Source organism: Toxotes jaculatrix, chromosome 1, assembly GCF_017976425.1.
Source record: "Toxotes jaculatrix isolate fToxJac2 chromosome 1, fToxJac2.pri, whole genome shotgun sequence".
In the NCBI taxonomy this organism is placed as follows: Eukaryota; Metazoa; Chordata; class Actinopteri; family Toxotidae; genus Toxotes; species Toxotes jaculatrix.
In genome coordinates, this window is record NC_054394.1 from 11,105,829 (window position 1) to 11,123,719 (window position 17,891).

The 17,891-nt window shown below is 40.5% G+C and overlaps 1 protein-coding gene across 2 annotated transcripts in view; it reads left to right on the plus strand.

Annotated features, from left to right (window-relative positions):
• The window catches only part of igdcc4 (immunoglobulin superfamily, DCC subclass, member 4), a 48,720-nt gene extending 38,384 nt beyond the window's left edge, over positions 1-10,336 (plus strand). The window contains exons 12-20 of one of the 2 annotated variants that reach the window (XM_041042769.1): positions 52-153; positions 275-461; positions 1,348-1,475; positions 2,695-2,865; positions 2,973-3,107; positions 4,271-4,373; positions 4,540-4,771; positions 4,895-5,023; positions 6,123-10,336. In XM_041042769.1, coding sequence (XP_040898703.1) covers positions 52-153; positions 275-461; positions 1,348-1,475; positions 2,695-2,865; positions 2,973-3,107; positions 4,271-4,373; positions 4,540-4,771; positions 4,895-5,023; positions 6,123-6,656 — 1,721 coding nt within the window. In that variant the 3' untranslated portion in view covers positions 6,657-10,336. Of the gene's footprint in view, positions 1-51; positions 154-274; positions 462-1,347; positions 1,476-2,694; positions 2,866-2,972; positions 3,108-4,270; positions 4,374-4,539; positions 4,772-4,894; positions 5,024-5,905; positions 6,088-6,122 lie in introns of those variants that run through there. The other variant, XM_041042776.1, reaches the window with a different exon arrangement.
• Positions 10,337-17,891: the final 7,555 nt, after the last annotated feature.

Here is a 17,891-nt window from a genome sequence, read left to right on the forward strand (position 1 = left end):
GTCTTCGTCTGACTCTGTCTTCTCCTCTCACTGTGTGCTTGTGTGTGTCAGTCCCTGACCGACAGTATGAGGTGAGGATTTGGGCATTCAACAAGCAGATAGATGGAGCAGCTGCAGTCTGGAAGGGAAGAACAGACAAGGCCCATGACCGAAGTAAGATATCTCTTTTCACGTGTGAACGTGTATACATAATAGGAAAGAATAACAAATGATATTTACACTTTCCAAGATTCAAGATGAGTAATTTGTATGTGTGTGTGTGTGTGTGTTAAAGCGCCGTCGCCGCCTACGCACCAGCTTCTATTGCCCCCAAGCAGCATCCAGGCCACAGCCAACAGCTCAACCTCCATCTGGCTGCGCTGGGAGAAACCACGGTTCAGTAACATACAAATCATCAACTACACAGTTCGCTGCAGTCCAGTGGGAACCACCAACGCCTCCCTGGTCTCCTATCACACCAGGTTAGAGCACCAGTACTACAACAAATTACTTCCTGCACAAAGCTCAGCTCCACAGTGTTTGTGTGATCATTACATTGTGATCAAACCCAAGCTTTAAAAGTAACATGATTTTACTTGTAAAAATTGGTCACCAAACAGAAGCATTCAACAGGCACCCTTAGCTAGAGCAAGGACAAACTGTGTATCTAAAGTCTTGATTTAGAAGCCTTGTGAAGGCAAAATCTGTTGGTGTTTTAAGTAATTAAATTGCTCCACTAAATAAAGGCTTTTAGTGTACCTTTTCTTCTTTCTCTGCCTGAGAGTGCCAGACGAGTGTTTTCTTTTGGTGGATTGTTTATTTTTTCATCTGTAAGAGCAGCTCAGTCTCTGCTTCTCGTTTCATTAAAAAATGTTTTCTGTCCAACACCAAACAAACCAATGTATTTATTTCTTGTGAGAATTCTTATATTTTGAATAGCGATGAGTAGGTCTCTTATTAACATCATTTGTACAACAATGAAAGTGAATTGTCAGTATGAGGTGTCTAAGAGCTACAAACTGCCAGCACGTTAAGTTGTCTTTGCATTGATATTATCTTCTACACGTACACTGGGACTACTACTTCTTGTCAAGAAGTACACTTCTATCCCTCCTCTTTTCACCATTGTTGGTATTTCATATTTATTCAATAATTTAAGAAGGACATAGAGTGCTTGGGCTGAAGAGGTGCATAAATACTTGCAAGCCTAATGCACTAAACAATTGCCAAGCAGGATGCAGGTGAGAAAAAGTAACAATATCAAGCAAATACATATTATAGTCACACAAAGTAAAATATTTTTCTGTTGGTGCAAAATATAACATATATATCACACACTCAGGACTCTTCCCTATTTGTGTGTTGCAGCTCTGCACAGGAGATACTGCTCGAGGCGCTGAAGCCCTTCACCCGTTATGAGCTAGCAGTACAGTCTAATGGAGTGGATGTGGCAGGACCCTTCAGCGCCACTGTGGAGGAGTCCACTTTGTCCGACCGTGAGTCTGTGCTGTGCTCCTGCCAGTTTAGTCAGTTACCTGTCTTTTCCTGTTTTAGTTCTTATTGACGTTCAAAAAGCCACAAAATTTTCCTCCAGGTTTTAAAACATGTCAAGTAATCAGCAGTCTACCTACAGCAGGTGGGAGCTTTTTGACACACACTTTTTGCATTTAGCTGGTCGGAGAATTCACTCAAGTGTGTGCTTCAAGTCTTTTTTCACTCACGTAATATTGATGAATGAAAACACTACTTTCCCTACCAATCTCTGCTGTGCCCTTGAACAAGTCACTTAACATGTTCAAGTGGAAATACACTGTGCCAAAAAAATAGGAGTATGTAGTTATACTGGATGGCTAATAAGTATAGATGTGAGTAAATGTGTGGGGAATATGTTTCTGGAAGAGCAGGAGGAGGATGCAGGGTGAGTGAACATTCTCTTTTTGAATAAAGTGTAAGGAACTAAGTAATAGCTTGAATTTAAGGGTATTCATTGGTCCTTTCAAATTCTTGTGGCTGTTAGAGACTTAAGAGATTTACCCTTTTAGATTTACAATTGGCCTTAAAATATGTCTGCTAAAATATAAAACCTCATGTCGCTTTTAAATTATTGTTTCATCTTGTTCTTCAAGTGCACATTCGTTCTTTTATAGTTTTTTTTTTCTGATGAGCTGCCTGATTTTACCAGTTTTATTTAATTATTTTAATCTTGGCCTCCAGGTAGCAAGGTGAAGGTGTGTTTTAATGTGTGTGGTTGTGCTTGACTGCCTGTGGGTTCAAATGATTGCATGCTCACTCGGGCGGATCAGCATCACGGCTGGCCAGTGGCCAGCGAACACGGGAATTAGTGGTTGGCATTGATGACTAATAACTGGCTGTAATAAAACACCCAGGTGTAGTAGTGGCTCTCATGTAGGCCAGCAGCTCTGTCCACCGGCCAAGTAAGGGTGGTGAGTGTGGAGTGTGACGCTTTAATGACATTATTACCACCAGTCACCCTGTCACGCTCTCCCCTTCCATGTATCATCACCTGAGCCCCAGCCCATTCCCCCCACTGCCCTGCTTGTCCCCTCTCTCCTGTACCCAGGTGGTGGTGACATGAGGACGCAGATGGTTGTCGCACAACATGTCAAATCCCCCACAAAGACAATATGCATTCCCCAGCTGTGAGGCCTCATTTCTGGGTTCTAATTACTGACCCAGTCCTCTTTTCTCCTTCAGGGCCCTCCACACCTCCAGAGGAGCTGCAGCTGAGTGCTCTGGACTCCTTTTCTGTGCTGGTGAGCTGGCGCCCTCCACTGGAGCCTAATGGTATCATCATCAGCTACATGATCCTGTACAGTGGCAACCTCAGCCTACCTGAGCACTCGTGGAAAAATCTCACTCAGGATGGTGGGTGTTCGCTGGCATGACACGACTTGAAAGCTTGGCACAGTAAAATCTGTTTGACTGGTGATGGATCTTGACAATATTTCTCTGTCTGTCGCTGTCTTTCTCAGGAAGCATTACCAGCTTGGAGGTCCAGGGTTTGTCCACTGGAACACGTTACTTTTTTAAGGTGGGAGCGTCTACTGAGGTGGGGCCAGGGCCCTATTCACCTGTCAAAGAAGTTCACACTTCCCTTCAGAAATATGGTACGTATCATGTAGAATATGTATGGATGGCAATACCAATAAGAAAATACATTTACAAAAAGACTAACTAAATACATAAACCCGCCAGCAACCCTAAACTGAAATCTGTGAATGAAACTGAAATTGGCATGAAGATAACACTACAAGGCCACACACACATACACACGCCACATTCACGAACGCATACGCATATACTTGTTAAAGTGGGTAATTTATCCTGGTCAGAAGAGGAAGTGCAGCGCTGCAGGACACTGTTATTTCTCCTCTCCCATTCTGGTTCATTTTGAGGATAATATAAAGTGTAGATATCAAAGGGGCAGCATCATCAGTAACCCGCTGGGAAGATCTCTGAATTACTGCTCTCTGTACCCAGCAAAATTGCTGTGAAAAGCACTTTCTTTACTGTCATGTCACATTGTGTTTAAGTGTGCAATCTAATTATATACTTTTTAATTCCAACAGTCAGCATTTTAGCTTAGCTACCTCTAATTATTAAATGTCCTTTTTTGTCTTTAAATAGAGGGAATCATAAATCAGCTCCCGTGTGAAAGATTATAAGATTATTCAATATGAACCAGTAATTTACTTATTTTCCTTTATATATATATATATATATATATACACACACACACACACACACACAAATATATGTGTATTTGTGTACACTCACATGCATTTGCACTTGTGTGTGTGTATGTGCACAAGTACATGGGTAAGCAATGGGCAATGTGATATTTACTCAAACCATTACTAAAAAGACAGTGTTGCCAGTATGCAGTGTGAATGGGACTGAGGTAGCTGGTGGGTGGGTAAGAGCTCCCACCATCTGTTTCCTCTCTATGTCCAGACTGCCAAAGATACCCAGCATAAATGAATATCAATGAAGGTCTGCCTTATATCACTTTACTAAAGTAACTTTGTCTTAAATGAAGAAATCAATACATTCTCACAGTCTATGTCAGGCCTGAGCCAAATAATATTTCAAACTATGATAATTCTTTGGTTTTCTTTTTTTTAAAGATGGAGTTCTAGATATGAGCCAAATATAGTTATTGGCAATAGATCAAATGTGAAAATAAATATTTCTGGTACTGGCAACATTTCTGCCATGTGTAAACTGTTTTTCTTCTTCTTCTTTTCCATGTTGTCTGATATTGTGACAGATTTGGACATTCATGCAGTGACAGGCATCATAGTCGGTGTATGTCTGGGACTGATATGCATCCTCCTCTGCATGTGTTTCAGCTTTCGTAACGGCAAATCCAGGTATGTTAACACTCATCTAGCTTCCCAATTTATGTTACTTGTTTTGTGTACACAAAATGTTGTGTCACAAACATAAAGTCTGTATCACAAATAGGACAACTGTATTGAAATTCAGGCTTCTATAATGTCCCATCTATATCATTCCTCTCATGTCTGCTCCACATAGGGAGATATCTGGGGGCCTCGATTCCACAGCTGTGACCCCTCAGTACAGGAGAGGAGGCTGCCCCATACCCTCTAACGTGCCAGAGTGCAGTGATAGCCACGAGCTGGAGACACTGATGCCCCCAGGCAGCCAAGAGTCTGGTCAGCCGCTAGTAGAGGCCCCAGAGGAGCAGAGCCTGATGGCAAGTGCTAATCCAGGGGAAGGGGAGGATGCCCCTGCACCTGAACCCAAGGTCAAAACCTGCTAGGGAGACCTCTTTTCCAGATGGACCTTGGATACTGTTATTTTTTCATGCGCAGATAGAGGGAATAACAGAACTAATTTTGATGCATCCACTGTGTTGTCCATCTTGCAGGCTGCTTGGAACGGCTCTGTGAGTCATAATTGGGCCAACAGAATCACTAGATACAGAGACACCATAACAGAAGACTCTCCAACGCTAATTAATGGAGCTCTCAACATGCTGATTACTGATAACGGCACGGTAAATGAACGAACTAAATGCAATTATTTCCAGTTATCAATCTGTCTGACGAGCAATGAACAAAAGAAGCCTCTCATTTTTGGCTGGTGATCTGCTGGCTGAAATGACAGCTGTCTCTGGCAGATTTTATTAGCTATTGCTAGTTATCTAATTAAGCCACCATCACAATTAGCTAACATTATAGTGTTTCCAACTTGTTTATAACAAGAACCCTATAAAAGTGGGCCTAAATATACGGTACACTGATGGCTACATATCAGTTGATCCATGTATAAGACATGTAAATAAAGAAACAGCATTATTCTAGTACTGCAGCGTAAAGCTTGTTAGTCCTAGCATTATAAGTATGTTAAGGAAAAATGTAAGATCAGGCTGTTATTGCTTTCTAACACAAACTTGTTTGGCTGCTCATAATTTAAGCAGTTGTTTGTGTTTTCAAATATGTTTTCACAAGTAATGTTAAATGAAAAAGGCGATACTTGTTTTTGGCAACAAATGTAACACTATCGCAGGTAACTTTGCTGGACTGACAGGAGAGTGGGACAAAGCTGTTTACGTTACCCTAAATTTTGACACCATCCAGAACTACCTTCCTCACAGTTGGAAAATATGACACAGTGGATGTGTTAGCTTAGTGGTCACAAATATCACAAATAATAAAGTACAACTTATCTTTTTTTTGTGTGTGTGTGTAACCTAGTCACTTAATGAATGCTCTCTGGCCTTTGAAGTAGACTAATGCTAAGTTACCACTGTAGTTACTGTAGTAAGCTAGTTCGCCAGACATGCTAACAATTGCATCTTATGTTAAAGCATATAAACAATTTAATCCATTCCTTCCTTTCCTTACACATCTGGTCTTGTGTTTTTGGATTTGGAGAGGTTAAAAAGATACACCACCCACCAAACTCCTAATATACCACAGCCCTATGCACACCTCTTCAGCAAGTGGAAAAAATCCAGGTTGACAGGCAAGTTATAGTCTCTAAGGCTATGGTTGGACCATCACTGTTGAGGAAAGGGGTTTAGCGAACAGCCCACTGTGATAATTGCTGATGTCTGAAGTGCCTGCAATAACAGTGACATTGTTTTGTTGCAGAGCTTAGAAGATCATCTTTGTACATCCTTGTGCAGTAACCAGGTCGAGGCAGAAGTCATTGTTCACTCAGAGCTGTCAGATCCCGGGAAGAAGAAAGAGGAGGACGGCAGCGAGAGGGAGAAGGATTCTAATACTGCCAAGGGCCCCTCATTATCAGAGGACAGATATTCCCCTTTGAGCAAGCCAACCCTGCCAGGAGAGGAGGAACCTCTAGAAAAACTATCTCTGGCCCAAAGCCCCTCAAGTTTTCCCTCGATTAAGTTGGTGGGTAACCACAACGGGGAGCTAGAAGGCATGGGAGACCAGCTGATCGCAGACATAGAGCCACAGCAGGACATGGGGTTAACCAATGGCTTCCACTCCCCTAAGACTGTGAGGTCTGTGCTGAGGTCTGAGCATCTGGAGAACGGGGACTCCAGACACTGCCCTTCTGCACCAGGGAAGGCCATCTCTGTTGGGCTGTCCCCTGCCCCCTTTGTCAGCTCCGGCCTTGTCCACTCTACCTCAGCAGCTCACAGTTATCTGTGCCCATAGTATCCGCATGTAGGGCACTGACCCTTACACAAACACAGACATGAGACTGATTTTCTTTCAGAAGTACAAAAGTACCCAGGAAGAATCCCTAAGGATTATTTTTATGCACCTCATTGTTGGATTTCTTTCTCTTCCTTGCAAAGTTTTTATAAGTACTTTGAATCCATTGTTTCATATGTGTGTACAGTATACATATACATTATATTTTTAGTGGTAGAGTACTGTATATAGGTATACTTCCTCTGGCATTTCAACCATACTTTCCTCTGGGTTTCTTTCCTGTCCTTAGGAAAGAAAAGAAAGATTTAACTTAACCAAGCAGATGGAAGTGGATTGAAGGAGGCTATTCCCACTGTGTCACACATGGCTCTGTTCCACTCTGGAATGAGAAAAAGCCTGGAACGTTCTCTGAGTGAGTGAGCACTTGGACAGGCTATAATCATGGATGGAGGGATCCGAAAGCGGAGGCTCAGTGGGTCTCCCTGGGCTTCGTCGCGTGGATGCTACTTTACCGTGGCACTGAGGAATAAGCCTTAAAGAGTATCTGCACACTCTGAGAGTGCAGAACACCTGTGTCTCTCTCCAGCCTCCTGCTGTCTCAGGGTCCACACACACACACACACACACACACAGAAAAACACACACACTGAAACACACACACACACGCTAAAAGCATAGTTGCTTTCATTGTATCTCACAGAAACTCAATTGGCCATGTATAAACACACATTAACACACATTTCCTGACTGGAGTGTGGGGGTCTCAGGTGCCTAAATATTCTAGGTGCATTTATAACCTCTGTATATTTCTATAGATTATTATATTCAGAACAAGTTCAAAACACGACAACATAACGGGAAAAAAATACTAAAAATACAAAAAGATACTGAGTGTACAGATTTGGTACACATAAAGTATCTTTTCCAAAATGACATATTTCCAGGTGGTGTGATTTTGTAAACCAGGGACACTCAGTTGACGTTTTTTTTTTTCAGTTTTGAAGATGGTGGATATCTCATTTTGGAATCGAAGTATTTACATGTTCATGGTGACACTGGTCTATTGATGTTGGTGGGAGAACTAGAGGAGATGTTAGAGCAACCCATCTGTAGACCACTCTTCTGGTTTGGCTCCCAGTTAGGGATGCACCAATGTCCAAACTGTTGATAAGATACTGTCCTGTTAGTTGGAGCCAATTGTCATTTTCAGCTCAGTATAAAAATTCTATATGTGAAATGCTTGCCATGGTTTTAATTCAAAGGAAACTCAACTTGACTCTACAAGCCTGATTTAGCTGGATGGGAAAATGTCCACAATGCTCTACTGTCTGACCAGATACAAAAGGACTTTAATGAGGAAAAATAAATTTGCTCCATTTTTTTTTAACTTTGACCCAAAACTGTTCAATGTATTCCTTAAGTAGTGGATCAGATTTCTTTTCCTAATTAACCAATATATGAAGCTGAGGGAGTCAGTATGGTTTTTAGTGTAAAAACGGGAACTGGTGCATCCCTACTCCTTATCAACAGCACTACCTCATTTCTTTTCAGGACAGTTTCCAGTGTGGTTTTATTAGTGTTATGTAACTAGCACCTTTTAAAGATCTTTTTCTTAACTTGTCTGATTTGAAAGCCTTTGGTATTTGAAAGAAATAATCGTCCTACACTGAGTGTATGTTCTTGTGTTACGTTCAACAGGAATTTATGTCGCTTTGGTGCATTGCAGCCTCCTGTCAGATCTGAAAGATTGTTTCACTCAGTATTATGTCACTGTTGAACCCCTACAGAAAACAAGAACACACAGCATCTTTAATACAAATCAAGTGAAACAACGTGTAGCCAGTTTCATCCAGTTGCAGTTCCAGTAAAAACTGATGCCAACTATAGAGAAGGAAATAAATAGCTGCTGCAATTTAACAACTGTGCCACTTGTGCACCTAATGGATGATTTACGGGATACATATGATATATATGGTGTGGGTGTTTAAGGGTTTTGAGAATTTGTTGATAAGTTTGACCACCTGCATCCTCTTATGTCAAGGACGCACTGATACAGGGTCCTTGTTCAAATTTCATAGGAAAGGGTTTGCTCTACAGCCTGGACGGGAGAGTAGTGTTAAAAGCTGAACTGTAATCAACAAAAAGGATCCTTGCATAGGTGCCATAGGCCTCTAGGTGTTGAAAAATACAGTGTGGGCATCATCAACAGACATGTTTGCTCTATATGAAAACTGATAAGGCTTTTGGACAACACTGGAGATTCAAAGATTTTTATGATAACAGATGTCAAAGCAACAGGTCTGTTGAGTTTCAGACAGCTTGGGTTGGGTTTTTTAGGCACAGGCACAGGTGAATTAAAACATGCTGGGACTCTCTGCTGTGCAAGAAGCCAGTTAAAAATCTCAGTTAAAATAGGAGCAGGTTCATATGCACAATATTTCAGAGTAGCAGATGATACCAGATCAGGCCGTGCAACCTTCCCACTGTTTTGCCTGTCCTGCAGGTTTCTTACTTCATGCTTCCTGATTAAAATCGGTGGAGCAGCAGGCTAAGATACATTAACAGAACAAGGCTGTGGGTCTGCTCCCAATATCAAACCTGCAATAGAAGTTATTCAACTCATCGGGCAGGTTAGGTTCGGTATCTTGGGTGACATGATTTGTTTTATAATTAGTTATAAATTAAAAGCCCTGCAATAGCCCACTGCTGTCGTTAAAATTAAGCTGGTTCCCTAGCTCTCTTCTCTCTCTCTTTATATTGTTTTAGCTTTATCGCCTTTTCAAATTCATACTTAGATGTCTTATGGAGATTTCTAATTTGACTAATCTGAAAGCTGCATTTCTCTTCCCCCACAATGTTTCAACATCTCTACTAAATCCTTGGCTTATTATTAATGTAAACCATTACAGACTTGGATGGAACACTTACATCTTCAACAAACTTGTTGTAAGATGTGACCACATCAGTGAAAGTGTCCCCATCGTCATTTGGCTCTTTCAATACTGTCCAGTCAGTTGTAGCAAGACATATCCATCACTTGGGGGGACCATTGTCTGACAGTCTTTGTGCAGCATTTGATGGCTTTCAGTCTTTGATGATACTTGGGAATGAGAAAAAGATTGTTCCCGTGAAATAACACAGAGTCTGGATGGGAGTTTTCAGTCCCTCATACGCTTTCCATGATGAAACACAAAGCAACAAACAAATACACAGCGTGAGCAGCTTTATGTTTCCATAGAACGGCGCCATCATCAGAAAATCAGTTCTCCAGTTTGCCCTGCGAGTAGTCACTAAGTTGCCACCTATTTCAAATGTCACTTTTTGGTGTAGCCACAGCTCAACATTCATTGCTTGCAGGTGGCACAAGTGGTTAAAATTACAGCAGCTTTAACATCATATGCCTGTAGGAGGTGAAAATTGACACGTTTTTGCTCATAAGAATGAGTCTAGGAGTTAGTTTCAAGCTGGTTCCCATAGGTAACTTCACATCAGGAAGACTATTTTAAGGATGCTAACACTGTAAATGAACTAATTTCACTTGGTGGTGGAAAGAAAGAGCAAGTGTTGACTCTGTTTGAGTGTGTAATGTAATCTGTAGATAATATTATGGTCTACAATGGAGTGATTCGGAAACAATGGCATATTTGCCATGGTTGGGGTCAGTTAATAATAATAATAATAATAATAATAATAATAATAATAATAATAATAATAATGACATCCTTAAGATCAGATTTAAGCAGAACATTGAGTCCAGCCCTTTCGTACATGATGTCTCATCTTCTCTCAGGTAGTTTTCTTCTAGTCATCCAGCAGTGAAAAGGGAGTGGACAAGCCCCCTTCTATCCTGCCTATGTTCCTACTCATTTCCATGCAACTGTAAAAATCTCACCAGCTCAACTCAAATTCATCAGCAACAGAAATGTAAATGGTTCCACCTGACATGTATGAAACATCCTCAGCATGTTTCGTACCAACTTAATTGTGTTTATTGTAAAACTCTTATTGTTCTTGGTTGGTACCTCAAAGAGACTTTTTTTTTTTTTTTTTGCCTTAACATGTATGTACTTAACATCACAACAACATTATCTTTTTTTTTTTTTTTTTACTGCAGTAGCAATCATTGGGACAGAAGTGAATGTGTTGTTAGCAAACCTGGGTCAAATATTAATTGGAAGGTCATTTAAGCATGAATTAGTTGGGGTTTGCTACATCAGGAGAATTCAGATTTTACAAACTGTCACTTATGGAAATGTTTAATAAATACTTTCTTATTAGACTTCTAAAACATATGGCACTCACTGCACTGTGCTATTTGGCAAACCACACTTAAATGGTACGTGTAGAGCAATTCAACAGCAGGCTCTCGTGGGAAGCAAACTGCTGCTGTACCACTCAACTCATCAATCTAAAGTGGGGAGTGTGTTTTACATGTGGCCACGGTCCAATCAGTGATGTCAGAACAGGTTTCCACTGCTGTTAAAGTCAAGAACCTGCTGGGGCATCATTGATTAGGGAGACAGTTTAAATGTATAGAGAGCAATGCAGCCACAGCTTTCTGTCTTGTGGTGCAATGATGACTTGCCCTTTATATAAGCTAAAGCAAACCACCAAAAAAAAAAATCAATGTATATTTTTGACCCAGGTTCTTTAATGATGCTGTTCTACATTGATAAATGTTTCTCATCATCCTCAAACACTTGTATGTCCTGAGTCCAGAAAGATGCATACAGTAATATTCTCAAAAGCATTCCAGTTTGATATCTTAAACATACCTCTCAGTCCAGGTCAGCCATGATTAGCCATGCTACCTTAAGAAGAGAAGTGCTAAAACCCCAGACTGTGTTCCTGCTGCTCTGACAGGCTTTATCCAGAAACCAGGTTCAGTTCTTCCATTCACTATAGCTTTGCTGATACTGGAGGCCAAGCTGCAGTGTTTGCAAAACTGCTCGGACTGCGAACAAGTGGATGGCAGTCACTGAACTGGGGCAGTTCAGTTAAGATAGTGTTTCGAGTCAGTCATGGGAACAAAACACTTTCTTGCTGATCCTCATCTTACAGAGGCTTTTCACACACTATGAGTTTTGTGGGGCTTCTTCTGTCTCCCACCCAACATGTGGAGTGGACAAGTGGACTCCCACCCAACGCGGGTGGGAGAAAGAAGAAAATACCACACCAAGTTTTTATTTTGTATGTATATTTCTTTTAAACAAATCAAATGCAAACATTGCTTTGCACATAGCAAGATGGAATGTGTTCACAAGCATTTTGTGAAAAAAGCCACTGTTGTCACTGCAGACAGACCACAGCCATTTGGCACTCAAGTGGACTAACAGAAAGTACATATTATTTGCTGATGCTCCTCTGCCTAGTAAAAGAGAAAAGTAAATTCTCTACACCAGTTCAGAGCGACTTGTTATAATAGACATTTAACACTTTTGGAAATGAGTTGACTTGTGCCAGTGAGTTGCAGTTTTTTGTTGTTAGTTAAACAAAGACACAATCACTATCTATCTATCTGTGATGCAGGAGTTAGATATTATTATGATATAGCTGCCAAAATCTAATGTAAAATCTTCTGTTGATAACTTTTAGTAACATACAGTATTTAAAACTAGGGGTTTCATGTTGTTTTTTTTCCACAGATACTTCAGTTAAATCACTGAGTTTTGCCTGTGTTTTAAGTCTTGATGCAGTAGTGGGTTACTGTGGTGTGTGGAGCCGACACAGAGGATCTGAAATGGGGTTTAGCATAAAGCCTGCCTCCAGCATAAAGGATGTATGCTCTCCTTATAGGAGCTCTTTTTAACTCTTTAACCACTATCTCTTAAATACATGTAAAGTTTTTCCTTTTGTTCGTTTTGTTTTGTTTTGTTTTTTTGGCTAGAACAATCAGATTTTTTGGGAGGAAAATTGCTCATGCTCTCATTTCATAGAGATGATAATTACTTTGATAATTAAGTTTATTTCATCCTCTTTTCGTAAGGGTTTTATTAAAACAGTATACCTCATGTTGGTAACTTGTTGATTTGATTCTGATCAGTTTGATACTGCACATTTTATAATGAGTAGAACATATACAAGTAAGCATCCTGTTGTTTTGTGAGCCAAGTTTTTTCGTAGAAAAAAAGGATAGACTGTTTCGTTTTACCTCAGTGTGAGTCTTTACTCATTACAGTGGCCTGGATGGTCTAGTCTAGTGGTGAAGGGGTAAACAAATGAGGGGAGGAGGGGTCAGTGGAAGTAATCAAAACTGACTTTTACACCGTTATCCTGAAATAGTTTGTTATTACCAAGGTGGAGTTCAAAACATGGGTTAACTCGTGTCTGGATGAGTAACAGCCTAAAAGTCAGTTTTTGGTAGAATACCACTTTTACGCAACCCAGGTGACTGAAGTACTAAGCAGGGAGAAGGGCTAAAGGGACATCCTCCCCAGGCAGGTCATACCTCTCAGTGCAGACAGCCATTTAGAAATAATTGTCTCTTCTCTACTCAGGTGCCCCATCTTTGCATAAAAATTGTAGAGGATCATGCCAGCATATCTGACTCAGATACATGTCATTTGTTGTCAAACAAAGCCTCGTTTTGTCCTTTTGGAAAGTAAATCAAGGAAACTCTTATGCACAGATGATATTTTGTTTTGTACAAATCACTCAGTGTATTTCTGTCTCTGGCTTTTCTCTGTACATTCTGATGCTTTGTGGTGAGCTGCTTTTGTCCAGTGGTGTCACATTGTTGTGCATTTTTTTTCTGTACGTCTTCTTCTCTAGTTTTGTGTACTGGCTCAGTCGTGCTTCTCAGAATGCGTAAGCACAGACTCAGACTCTGTGGTCATGTGCCACCAGCGAAGCTCTGCAGCTACTCAGACGCCTTTGTAATCATTGTGTGCCGAACAAGACCTCATTCATGTCACAGACGCTACCGTAGGAGCAAATTTGTAGAAGCACGTAATAGATTAGCACTTCTTCGTGGGCCATGAGCAACTTTGGACTGTCATCTTTTCATTTCTAGAAGTGCAATTTTCTTAGACTGTAAAATGGCAGATGGATTACTCAGTGTTAGTCGTGGCAACCGTAGCCATGATTTGAGATAGAAACATTGCTTGTTCAGAGGAATCAGTCAGAGGATAGGTAGTACTTGTGGTCTGTAGAAATATTTCCACTGTGTTACCATATGTGAAAATGTTAAAACTCACAGCAACTCGCAAGATGTGGAAAGTACTCTTCTGTAAATAAACATCAAAGAAAAATGAAAGAAAGACTTGTGTCTCTTTGAGTCTCTACAAAACCGTGTATGCAACAGCCCAACTTCAGCTCAATTCAGTTCAATTTTATTTTTATAGTGCTTTCCACAATCAAAATTGTGTCAAAGCGCTTTACAGACACCCAGAGCCTGACCCTCACTTGGATTTTCTCTTCTATTGCTTTTGTCTCCATTCAGTCAATTGAACTCACTGAGATGCTTTCCTCGTATTTTATGTTCCCAAAAATGACATCTAAAATACCAGGGAGCTTGCTACACGGGTTAGTTTTAGTCATAATGCACTAATTTGAACCTTTATGTTATATCTCAGGGTATGACGCATTTGTATGTGCTGGTTCATAGATTAAAATTAAACCCACCTTCTTAACTGTGGGAAAGGAGTGAGAAAAAGAGCCCTGCAGATGATTTAATGTGATAATGATCATGTTAAGCTAATGCAATTAACAATATCAAAGTGTCTGCTTAAGTGGTTCCTCTCTAAAGCCTGTATTGTATACTTTATACATTTGACTATAAAACACTGAAAAACAACAAAATTATTTTTTTTTTTTTCCCAAATAATAGTTCCTATATATACACCATATAACCACAATGCCACCTTATAAAGCATTTGGCATTTTTGGAAAATATAATAATAATTCAGTTGCCAAGGGAGAAGACTGATACTCTCATGTGGTAAATATGAATCTACAGCTTGCAGCTCATTAGCTTCACTTACAAGACCCCAGGAAGTCACTGATCCTGTTTAAGAACTATTCTGGTCTGTAAACCCCAGTTCGTCATTTATATATATAACTTGTTCATTTGTAAGCTGTGGAGGTGCCGGTAGGTGGATTTTGTTACCTTTGGATGGAGCTTGGCAGGATGCTCCCCCCTGCTTCCAGTCTTAATGCTAAGCTATTTACATAACTGGCTACTGGTTCTAGCTTCATATTTACGACACAGTATGTGGAGAGTGGTATCAAGCTTCTCATCCAAATCAAGCATGCAAATAAACATATTTCTCAAAATGTCTAACTATTTAAATGCTGCAATATTATTGTGTCTTAACTTTTACCATATATACCACATTTGTAAATGAGAACATTTACAACAAAGGACATCTTGTTAGAGGACACTTATTTACTACAGCTAGTTCTATTAGAATATTGCCATTTATTACTTAAAAGAAAAGGAAATACAGAAACTGAATGGAGTCACTTTACTTTCTAAATGTGGCTGTCCCAGCTCCCCTAAAGGATAATAGGTTCTACACAAAATATGATGTCTCAAGGGCTCAAGCCACAGCTAAATAAATCCGGCATAACAATAACCACCCTCCCAGCTTCCCTCCGGACACACACTTCAGTCAGGTAACATACCCTCAGTTGCTTTGTGCCCCACCCTTTTCATTCTAGCATAGCCTGAGGACAATAATCAGTCATACTTAAAGTTGCCATTCTTGTATTAACCACTTGAGGGCAGTGTGGTCATTTCCTATGATTCTTGAAAGGAACCATTGTAACCTGATGCCACTCCCATTAGGACTGCTGCTTGACCGTCGGATGCAAAAAGTGTGTGTGCGTGTGAGTATCTGTGTGTATGTGCATATGTCTGCACATCTGTCCTTCTGTGTTTCTGCATCTTGGATGAATGGGTAATTCTGTGTGTTATGTGCACACAGGGGAGAGAGACAGACAGACATGTTGAAAAAAAAGACAGAAAAAGGGAGATAAAAGGGGGAGATGAGGGCAGAGAGTTAGGACAGGAGCACTGAGGCGACATCACATGGCACAATCCCCTGGAGAGTTAGATAAAAGCTCTTGCTGAGCGACACAGGGGTCGGACTCCCTATCTCCAGCCACTCATCACTGTTAATCAGAAGGTGATGCTGCTCTGCAGAGGTCTGAGAATGGACACATAAATAATATCACACCCCCATGCACAAGCAGATAGACAAATACAAACTTGCATGCCTGCATTCTCATACTAAACTATGCTTGCCAGTGCACCTGTATGAATGTGTAATGTGTGTGTATTGTTAGCGTGTATATGGTGTTTCCACCCTCCAACAAAGGAGTGGTCTCTAGGCTACTTCAGGATGCCTCATATTTCATCGGCGAGGCAGGCGAGTGGAGCACAGAGAGTCAGGTGAGGGCTTTACTAATGAGGTAGAGCTCACTGCCTGTGGGGAAATAACTGTGTGAAGCTCTTGAATCAGCCCATTCATTCTGCCTCTTCCTGCCTGCGCCTGCTCCTACACTACTACAGTCTCCACCTTCAGAATCAGCTCTGCTTGGTTCACTGCTGAACTACGTGTGTTCTCTGACAGTTCAAAGCATACAGTAGAAGACCTCCTGGGTTGGCAAGTGTTTGCAAATTGATCTTTGTGTCTGTAGAAAGTAGGGGTTCTAGTCACAGCTAAACCACTAGTAAAAAGAAAAATCAGACGCTAACACCAGGACCAGAATATCAAGTACAAAAGAACCTATTTGGAAGTACAAAATGAATGGATGTTTCTTATTGATAACACAGGTAATTTCAGCCATATTGAACCTGCTTCTTAACCATGCTGTCTTGTATTTTTATCATCTTTGCCAGACTCACATCATAACCATCATGTGTCTAAATCTTAAAACATTATCATAACATTTCTACAATTTTCTTCCCTGCATGCGTAAAATCCACCATGTCCTCTGTGTAGGTTAAGAACAAATATTATGTGAATTAGGTCTGAAAGGTCGAACGGTTGCCACAGTTTATTTATCTCTGAATATTGGTTCATTCCACCCTTTACATTTATAGCATTATACTGACCACATTCCCTTTTTCTCTGACTATTCTCGCTTTATATCCCCACATAAAAAGCTCCTGGTGTCTTATATGTCGCGATGACATCATGGGTACAGGTCTGGCACATGACCTTAGCTGAATGTCATTCCATCTTTGCTGTCTTTCCTACTGTTTGCCCCTATAAAAACAGAGAAAAGAAAAAAAAAACCTGTGATTTTTGTAAAATATATTTCAACAAATATATTCTGATTTATGTATACTTGATTTTCAAGCAATTTCCTTCACTTCATTTATGACAATTAAATGGTTTCTTCTTCTTCTGATTCACATCTATATGTACAATATGTCCATATTTGTTAGTCTGACAGTATCTTCATGTATGTTCACTGTCTTTCCCGGCATTCATTTAGCAGTTTTCTGAAATCACTGTGAGGAACAATGCTACTTGCAGATTAGACATTTTCTCAATGTCAGCCCTACTGCGGGTTATAACCTGCCAATCAAATATTCCCTAAACAGAGACAGCCTGAGGAGAAGTAGAATGAAGCAGGATAAGGTAGAAGATAAATGAATGAATTCAGGGACAGGGGGATTTTAGAGGAGGATGAATGTGGAGGAAGTCAACTGCTTTATTTGGACTGCGTATCTCTGGAATTATATTAAATCCTGTGTGCTTTACAATAAGCTTTAATATACCCTACGAAGTAGCTGTAAAAGGTGAGCTCACGGGGGCATGGCTGGCAGAGAAACCAGGGAGCTGTCAGTAATGGCTGTGGACTGTTTGCCCCAGCTTCTTCTCTCCCCTGGGTTCTATGTGCTGCTCTCCATTCACTGTTGGCTGGCCACAATGGGACCCCAGAGGGGAAGCAGCTTTAAAACTCAGTGTATACCAATTTTCTCCTCTACAACTGGGGGCAAAATGTTATACTTTTATTTGAAGATGCATCCTTCACTTCCTCGTCAACACAAGCCAGAGGATTTGATGAAGGATGCAAGACTTTTAAAATGTTAAAATGATTCAAGTGTTAGTGTACAGTCAGTAAATTGAAGAAAATTTTTTTTTTTTTTTTTAGTTTTGTTATCCTTCATTCTAATGTCCTCCCCTCCTACTTACAATCCAAACCACGTAAGTCCACAGCTGATAAGATGCCAATGTAGGAGGATGCCTTGGATCTGGTAATGGACTGACAGCATGCCCG